The sequence below is a fragment of the Trachurus trachurus genome, assembly GCF_905171665.1.
Source record: "Trachurus trachurus genome assembly, chromosome: 5".
In the NCBI taxonomy this organism is placed as follows: Eukaryota; Metazoa; Chordata; class Actinopteri; order Carangiformes; family Carangidae; genus Trachurus; species Trachurus trachurus.
Window position 1 is genome coordinate 4376273 of NC_139896.1, and position 9936 is coordinate 4386208.

General features: G+C 41.8%; 1 protein-coding gene across 1 annotated transcript; it reads right to left on the reverse strand.

The window, feature by feature from the left end:
- Nucleotides 1–1767: 1767 nt before the first annotated feature.
- LOC310986109 (uncharacterized protein) lies at nucleotides 1768–8759 on the reverse strand. Its single transcript, XM_083971875.1, has 6 exons — nucleotides 8558–8759; nucleotides 8142–8216; nucleotides 6238–6276; nucleotides 5154–5315; nucleotides 4170–4253; nucleotides 1768–2966 (listed from the first exon to the last, which is right to left on the reverse strand). Exons 1-6 carry the CDS (start codon nucleotides 8654–8656, stop codon nucleotides 2517–2519), a joined length of 909 nt encoding a protein of 302 aa, XP_083828001.1. The 5' UTR covers nucleotides 8657–8759; the 3' UTR covers nucleotides 1768–2516.
- Between the last annotated feature and the right edge of the window lie 1177 nt (nucleotides 8760–9936).

A 9936-nucleotide genomic window follows, 5' to 3' on the forward strand; every position in this document is an offset into this window, starting at 1 on the left:
AATGATAGCACCTTGTGACTGCTGTCTGTGAAAGGTGCTGTATAAATAAATTTTCCTTCCTTCCTTCCAGAGATTTACAACATACAGTGTTGTGAACAGACCCAAAGAAACGGCCTATTTTCGTGGCCTAAAAGAGGTTTTACCTGAAAAAAAAAAACACAGTTCCATTGTTTGCTATAATATAATTTTTTCCAGCCCTTCAAAGTGCAGGAAAAACACAGTTTTTATTTGGACCTAACCAACTGCTGATCGGCGGGCGCTAACCCTGGGCGGAGGGATACGTGAGTTGGTTAGGTCCAAATAAAAACAGTGTTTTTCCTGCACTTTGAGGGGCTGGAAAAAATTATATTATGCTACTATCCCTTTAAGCTGCTTTAAACCTGAAACATGATACACAGCTAAATACAGCATCTGTAGACGTTCTAATGCGTTTATACTTTTATACTTTCACACTTTCACCAGTCGAGATTTCAGTGTATTATGATATGTTTCATAAAATCAGTTATGCTAAAGATCCAACTCAGGAATAACGGAATGACTTTATGTTTCGCAAACAAAATTAAAATCGAAAATGCTTTTAATAAACTAAATTTCGCAGTAAACAACTTATTCTAATACTCTGATCTAAGTATGTGAAAAGTACTGCATGCAAAAGTACTTTTTTTAATGACAGATCAGTTAATTCATTCATGTTGCAGTTTGGAAATCATTATTGATTCGGAGTTGATCATCATGCAAACTATTACCCATGAGGTGACTGGGTCTCCTCTTCCCTCAAGCATTAAAAAAAAAAAAAAAGAGGAAGAAATGTAACATTGTATAAAATACACATATAAAATTGCGATTAAATACAGTGTGTACAGCAATCAGAGACATCCAAAGAGACTAAACTTCAGCAAGTTTCACTGTAAATGTGCAAAACATACAGCATCATCACCATGCAGTCAGAGAGGAAACAGCCTCGGCTGCTCGCGCCTCGCTGACGTGTTTGGTTTGTAAAGGGAATGTTGTTTCTAATGTAATCTGACAACTTTTTTTTTTTTGCCACGATACAAGAACTTTAAAAAGTGCAAATGCAGCCAATTTCCCTAGATTTTCAAAATAAAACAATTAAACAGGACGGTAGGAAAGATAAAAAAATCAGTGAGACAGTAAATAGATGCCATTTCCCTTATGTAAATAAAAATCCCTATCATGTAACCTTTGATTATCAGTATCTGATCTTGGTGTAAACCTTTCACCACCGTGAGCTCCACACCTGAGGACAGTCAGACCGAACATCTGGAACTGCAGGTGAGACTTTGTTTGCGCTGACGGAGCTCACTGTGTTTTGTACACTGGTAAATCCTGGCAGCTGTTTGTGTACCAACTCACTTTCTTACACGATGACCAAATAGATAAAACAATAAATGCAGCACACACTACACAGATAAAAAAAATAATTAAGACGTATTATTATTAAAAAGACATAATTGGCAAAAAAATATATATCAAGTAGTCATTTGTGGAATTCCAGAGAGTAAACATCTGGATCCTGAGTTTCTTTGTAGTGAATTGAAGTGAATGGGGCTGCAACTGAGGACTACTTCCTTTATAAAGGAATCTGTAGATTATGTTCTTGAATAATCAATTGGAAATTCTATCAATAACATGTGCAAAAATAATTAAAAAACGATCATAAAAATCTTTTAGAGCCCAAAGTGATGTTGTTTTGTTCCACTAATGGTCCATAAAGTAGGCAGCAAATCCTCATTTAAGAGGCTTAAAGCAGAAGTAAGCGATATTTTTGTGTTAATATAAGTCTTAAATAGTTATATCTTCCGACAGCAATCACTTACATAGAGTGTTTGGACCGAAACACGGGTCTGTCAGTCACTCTGCTCTGCTCTGAGCCCAGGAGAAAACGTTTCTCGTATCCTACAAGTTTTATCCAATGAGGAGAGAGAACGGCATAAAGGGGCGGTCCTCTCTGTGTGTGCAGCCAAGGGATGCGCCTGAATGTGGTGACGTAGGGACGAGGACCAATAGATCCATGACGAGGGCGGGGGCTGCTAACTCCATCGGCTGACAAGACGTTATGGTGCGTTCAAGGCAACTCGTAACTCGTGTTTTTCCGACCTGTGAAGTGGTACCAGTTCGATCTGGTACGAGTTCACGGGTCGGAAGTTACGAGTGGCCGTTATAGTGACTTTCACAGGTAAAACAGGTCGGAGAAACACGAGTGGGTTGCCTGGAATGCTACAAAGTCGTAAGTTGTGACTTGAAGCTGTAATTTACGGTTTCAAAAGCCTGCCTGGAACGCAGCATTAGCCAAAACGACCGGATCGCTTACTTCTGCTTTAAGGATGAGGGAATTAATCTAAATTCTTTAATTTCGTTTGATCGACTAATTGATTTATCGTCGCAGCTCTGGTTGTTGTTTCTAAAGATCAGATTTTAATTAACAAAGCAAATCAAAGAGCTCTTGAATCAATCTTTGTCCTTCAGCCCAGCCGTAGTAGGTAAGACAGGTGAAGTTAAGACACGACGCAGTTCTTGGGATCTTCAGCTTCGCCGTCGTCGTCGCCCTGACCGTTACTTCCTGAATCACGAGGCAGCTCCGGAGCGTCCTGCTCTGGAGTCTCGGCGGACGCGTCTTCGTAGGCACTGAGGTTGTCCGAGTCGTTCCTGTCCGGTGAAGGGTCTCGCCCGTCGTCGTCGACGCCGTTTTCACACGGCCGGAGGAGAACGCCGTCCTCGGACAGCGGGCTGTTCAGAGCGAGAGAGGGGACGTGGGCCAGAGGCTTCGTGACCATCCGCCGCAGCTTCGTCTCCTCGGCCTGATCGCCCTGAGCCGCCGCCGCCGCCTCCTCGGACGGAGCTCGGTCTCTGCTTTCTCTGCGTGCAGCTCGACCTGGTCTCGTGCCCTCGTCTTCACCTCCGTGTGAGTTCACAGCAGCAGCAGCAGCAGGTGCTTTATCCCTTTCCTGCAAAGACAAAAATAGAATTGTCCATTAGTGAATCAATGGGGGAAAAAAAAGCGAATGAAAATGGTTACGGTGCATTTTGATGCCAGCGCTGATGACTCTCAATATGTGTATGTATCAGAACTGCAGTACTTTGTTCCAAATACTTTGCTTGACTTGAAATCTCAAACTGAAAATAACCAGTTGCGATATAAATTCTTCTTTTCATTTTTGATACATGTGAAAAGGAACTTGAAACAATCTTATAGAAACTTATAAAAGGGGAACTATTCCTCATTTTTCCTCTGGACAAAAAAAAAACAGTAATGAAATTTAAGACTGTGAACTAAACACATGAGCAAACAACCAGTACACCATGACTGACCAGTAACATTGGATGTTGATCACCACAGTTAGTAATGTAGTTACTCACTATAATAAGTGGGTAGAGTTGGATAGTTCAACATTTTGGCCAATTGGCCCATTGCCATAATCCCTATAGTCATAGCAGTAGGTTCGTTACCTTTAATTGTCGGTGCAAGCTATTTTTAGAACGGTGGAGCAGAGCCGTGAGCTGCTCAGAGCTACACTACGGAGGCTCATGGGATTTCTTGGTTTTCCTCATTAAACTCATCAAATACACAATCCAACAACTCCACAACGCTCTGGTGGACAAGTTGTGACCTGCACATTCACCACGCTCTGAGATAATAACACAACGTTACCAGACAGAGTTGTTTTCGAGGGAAATACAGAGACTGTTGATGAAAAACTGCCCCTGAAGGCAACGTGCATCAGCGGTTTTGCATGAATTTCCCTCTAAAACAACTCTGTCTGGTAACGTTGTGTTATTATCTCATAGCGTGGTGAATGTGCAGGTCACAACTTGTCCACCAGAGCGTTGTGGAGTTGTTGGATTGTGTATTTGATGAGTTTTATGAGGGAAACCAAGAAATCCCATGAGCCTCCGTAGCGTAGCTCTGAGCAGCTCGCGGCTCCGCTCTGCCGTTCTAAAAATAGCTTGCACCGACAATTAAAGGTAACGAACCTACTGCTATACGACTATAGGGATTATGGCAATGGGCCAATTGGCCAAAATGTTGAACTATCCCTTTTACAGCTAGTTTAGAAAAAACAAAAACATCACAATGTCATTTCTGGCCAATATCACATGACATTACTGTGCAATATCATGTGATATTCTTCTTTCTTTTCTCACATTACCTCTTTTAATCTCTCCACCTCCTGCATCAGAGAGCTGACCATGCTCTCCAGCTTCCTCTTGGCCTCCCTCTCTCTCTCCAGCTCCTACAAATGCAGAGAGACACGGTGACATCAGGGGAGAAGCAGCAGCAGCAGCAGCTCGTCACGTGTTCAGGAGGTGGTTGATTACAAACAAGTATGAAGTGTATGAAGAGTTTAAAGGGACAACGAGGAGTTTCTCCGTCGGCAGAACGAAAAATTCTGCGACAATAAAAAAGTCTCATATTAAAGCAGAAGTAAGCGGAATATTTGTGTTAATATAAGTCTTAAATAGTTATATCTTCCGACAGCAATCACTTACATAGAGTGTTTGGTCTGAAACACGGGTCTGTCAGTCACTCTGCTCTGCTCTGAGCCGAGGAGAAAACTTTCCTTGTATCCTACAACCTTTATCCAATGAGGCGAGAGAACGGCATAAAGGGGCGGTCCTCTCTGTGTGCAGCCAAGGGATGCGCGTGAATGTGGTGACGTAGGGACGAGGACCAATAGATCCATGACGAGGGCGGGGGCTGCTAACTCCATCGGCTGACAAGAAGTTAGCCAAAACGACCGGATCGCTTTAATGTGGATGAATCTACGTTACCACTTGTTAATGGCTCCATTTTCGATAAATATATCGTTTTGTCTCTATCATTATTTCGTTATTATTAGTGGTGGTGGAAACACTGGTCGAGCCGACCAGCGTTTCCTTACTTTCGGTTTCGCGGCGAGTCATGAGAATAACGCCGCCGAATCACCATTTATGGTGGGAACTACGACGGTATGTGATCGTCTTCCAACCTCTGACTTTAATTCTTGATGAATGAAAACATGAGTCCGTCTTGCGTCGGTCAAAGAATTTCACGGTGCGCGGAGGCTCATAAATGTAGTGTGAAAATGCTTCACTTTTCCAAAACTCCTCGTTGTCCCTTTAAAGTGTGTTGGTGTTTTGGTTTCTCCACATACCGCGCCGGCCTGTCCAGCTTCCCTCTGGGCCTCGGCCAGCAGCTCCTCCACGCTCTCCAGCGTGTCCTGCAGGACGTCCACCTGGAACAACAGAGTCTCGCGCTCCACCTCCAGCCCACGCAGCTCCTGCACCACCTCGTCGTAGCTGGCCTGCAGCTCCAGCTACGCACAACACAGACACACACACAGTCACACACAGTCACAGATCAGTGTGGGCACATTTCAGAGGAACACGTGACAGTCAGTCAGTGGGAGGCCGAGCGTTGAGTGTGTGTGAGCGCTCGGAGGTGGGAGGCCTCATGATGACAATCCCTCCATATGTTCCATACGCTCCATATGCTCCACAACAGAGCAAATATTCATCTGAAACATCCTGACAGCACTGAGGACTACTCGTTTAAATAACAATAGCCGTCTTTGTACAGAGTATATACAGGAATCTTGAAGTTAATTCCAATACCTTTTTAAGACTTTTTCAAGACCTTCTCAATATTTTTCAATACCTCACCGCCACTTCAAGCTGTTACCATTTACATCAGTGACACTTTTAACTTAACAGTTATAGTTTGTGATAAAGGCTATATTATATATAGACCACTATGATACAACATAATTCAAAATAGGCTGGGATAATAAATCAAAGGCAAAGTTTATAAAAAAAAAAACACTGCTCCACTCTCAAAAAACAAAAACAACAATCACGACAGTCATGACATGTGCCTCTGCTCGTTTGATTTAGTTTCCAGTAGGGCTGTAGCCAATATCCGAGTACTCGAGTACTTGCTTGACTTGGGCGGCATTCAAATACTCGGATACTCACTCGCCCGGTTCATCTTTGTTTTTTAATAAAACGAATATATATTTACACACTTTCACAATGTTTTTTAGGACTCAAACTCTTGGACAGCTAATTCAGAAAAAATACCTTCAAAATGTAAGACTTTATAAAGTTGTGAAAAGACTTTTTAATACTTTTTAAGGGTCTCAATTTTCCCAAAATTGATTTATCGCCTTTTAATACTTTTCAAGACCCTGCGGATACCCTGTTGTATCTGTAATAATATATAAGACAGGAAATCCTCACCATTTCTGGGAGTCCCATGAAGAGATCCTGGTCCGATTGCTGAAAGGAGAAAATGTAAAAAAAAAAAAAAAGGGAAATTCATTAGTAAATTAATCTTATTTCTTATATCTTCATCATATTAAACAAAGACAAGAGGCTGAGAGTTTATATAGGAGCGTCTCTCTCCCTGTTCCACTTCAAAATTACAATATAGTTGATTCACAAATTCAATAATCGTGGTCTTTCATGAAGTGACAGTTTGTTGAAGGTTTATGTGACCGTCCTGATGTGTGATGCTCAGATTTATCGCAACACCATAAAGTATTTTAATTCCTCCATCTGTGGCCAAGTCCCTGTCTCCTTTGTACTGAAGTTATCGTTGCTCCCAGGCCTTTTTCACAGTACAAACACCTGTAAATCATTAAATTAATGATGCTGAAGAACATTTAACTGAGTCATTTCCAGAGGATTTTGCTTTTTACCGCAGCTGCAAATGATCCTCAAAACTCAGCTTAGTATTTTTGTGATTGAATACTTCACCTGGTTGACCTTTGGTTTTCATTTCATGTGCACTTAGTTAATCCTCTGATGTTTGTATGTAGACACAGGTTTTGGGAGCAAATCCCAGCTATCAAAACTTGTGACCAGTGTAAATATGACTGAGCCACCGTGTCTGATAAGAGCTCTCGTTGTACAGTTTGTGATAAAGTCTGATAAAACGCTGCGACTGGCAACAACACTGCTGAAATTCATCTAACAAGAGAACATGCTGCAAGGAGTCATGATGTGAATCTAAAAGTTTGTGAGATGATTAATGATACAAGACAAACAAAGCTCCAAAAAATTATGATACAGATATCTCTGGTCTTTGTGGAGGAGAGTTAATATGTATGATAAGATGCAGTACAAACAAATGTGCTCTGCCCTTTAGGCATCAAATAACTATTTGCATTGAGTAATGTGAGAAATGTGAAACATGACAGGAGGCCAGGCTGCCACAATTACACACCACACCTCAAAAGGTTGGAAACTTCTTGTGTAACTTTTAAAGACTGTCTCCAACTAAAGATTAGTATTGCATTAGATAATTGTTTGCAATAATATGGATACCATCAGTACTGACTTCCTTAAACATGCTGCTGTCGCCAGCATAAAACTACATGAATATGCTGAGTGAAGACTTCACAAGCAGCTTTAATCGAAAATGAAAACAATGAAAGTGGAAATATTTTGCGTGTGAGACCAATGACGAGAGAAAAGCTGGAGGATTTCAGCCAAACTTGTTCATATCTACACTGAAAACATTGACAAGTGTTGAAAGTTAGACAGCAGTGCAGCTGTTTTAGTAAACAGGTGGTGGTGAGGTGGTTTACCTAATACACTACTACTAATATTTAGTCATATATAAATACCTGTTTTTTGTTTTTTTTTCTTTGGGTGTTTTGGGTACTACCTAGAAGAATCTTAAAACATTTTTTTTTTTTATATGTCAGACAACTTGAAAATTGTGTTCTCATTAACGTTACTGTTTGTATTGTTATATTATTTTCCTGGGTATTGGTAGTGAGTTTGAAATGTACATCATAACAACCCTATAACTTTTAACATTGTGTTGTTTTTTTTAATGGCATATCCTCTTTTTTTCTTTTTAATACATCATAGCTGAATTCTTAATGACTTTGAGCCACGGCTGTCAGATAAATGCAGATTAACAGAAATGGAAATACATAAGTAAAGTACAAGTAGGCTACTTCAACACTGCTGGCAAATGTACAGTGACTTTGCACCACTGACAGATAAGAAGGGAGGAGGAGAGGCGTCTATACTGCAGATAATCCGGACCACAGTCAGGTAGATAAGTGTCGTAATTGCAGTGTAATTACGGATGTTTTGATTTTTCCATGGATGCTGTGTGTGGCTCCTACCTGACTGTCGCTCCTCCTCTTCAGGGTGCCTGGTCGGCTGTCGCTCCGTACCAGACGCCTGGATGAACTCTCGGTCTGATGATAAAATGAAGATACAAGAAGCAAAGAGTCAATACATACAAAAAAAAGAAGAAGACATAAGCAGTCAGCTTTAAATAGAGGAAGTGGTGTGAAGCTACAGGCCTGTCCACAATCATAACCACCACAATAACAACAACAAACGTACTGTTTAGAGCTGTTGGTCGTTTAAAGCGTTAAATAAACGTCCTAACTTCCGTCTAACTACACATATCTTGTGTAAATACTATAAAATATCCAAACTGAAGGTTAGAAACAGTCGTGGCTTAGCTTTAGCTTTAGCTCCACAGACAACAAACCCGTCTTTCTCCCTCCGTGATTTCCCTCGACTCACTCACCTCCTTTATGATGTTGCGGAGAGACTCGTCCTCGCTCAATCCCCGAGAAAACGTCCGCTTCTTTGGAGAGCCACTGCTGTCCAGCGTGACTGAGTGCATCTTCACAGGGTTATATTAAGCCTTTTTGTTTATGTAAGAGACACCTCCGAGCTCTCTGGACTGGGTGAAGCAGCGCTGCTGTTGTTTCACTGTTTGGTTCCTACGCAGCGGCAGCAGCAGCAGCAGTTTGGTTGTTAAAAGGCGCTGTTGTCGACGCCCAGGCCGTGACCTACGGAAAGCCACGGGGACCAAACTGCCTTCGACGCCCACGCCCACAAACAGTCAAAGGTCGAGGAGGAGTCATGGTTGGAGCTTTTGTTGGAAGAAAGTTAAAAGATAAAATTAGTATTGGTTGTTTTTTAAAGTTCAGATAAGAACCGTTGCTTACATGGAGCCCAACGAGCTGAAATGAATCAATATAATGACGCCGAGGCCCCATCACAGCCAGGACGGTAGGGTAGCCATTTTCAGTTTGGTGGTTGTTGAGGTGGTGAACAGATTTTTACTCATTCACAGGTAAAGCTTAACTTTAACATGTCCGTTAAAAGTCTGTTTCACACATTAGTAGATGTTAGAAGGTGACATAACACAGAAAAAGGCTATCTATTTTTTTTTTTTTTGTCGACCGTTGAAGTTCCCGCTCTGCGCACAGGAAATGGAACGTTAGCAACCGGTTGCTACGGTTACTACTAAACCTTTGAGAAAAATGGCTTAAAGCAGAAGTAAGCGATATTTTTGTGTTAATATAAGTCCTATGTTATATCTTCCGACAGCAATCACTTACATAGTGTGTTTGGACCGAAACACGGGTCTGTCAGTCACTCTGCTCTGCTCTGAGCCAAGGAGAAAACTTTTCTCGTATCCTACAAGTTTTATCCAATGAGGAGCCAAGGGATGCGCCTGAATGTGGTGACGTAGGGACGAGGACCAATAGATCCATGACGAGGGCGGGGGCTGCTAACTCCATCGGCTGACAAGACCTTATGGTGCGTTCAGGGCAACCCGTAACTCGTGTTTTTCCGACCTGTGAACTCGTACCAGTTCGATCTGGTATATAATATATATATATATATATATATAAGGTCGGAAGTTCCGAGTGGCCGTTATAGTGCACTTTCACAGGTAAAACAGGTCGGAAAAACACGAGTGGGTTGCCTGGAACTCTACAAAGTCGTAAGTCGTGACTTGAAGCTGTAATTTACGTTTTCAAAAGCCTGCCTGTAACGCAGCATTAGCCAAAACGACCGGATCGCTTACTTCTGCTTTAAAGGCCCCATGGCATGAAAAATATGATTTTGGTTATTTTTTCGCGCTTGAGAATGTCTTGGGGCCACCAAGTA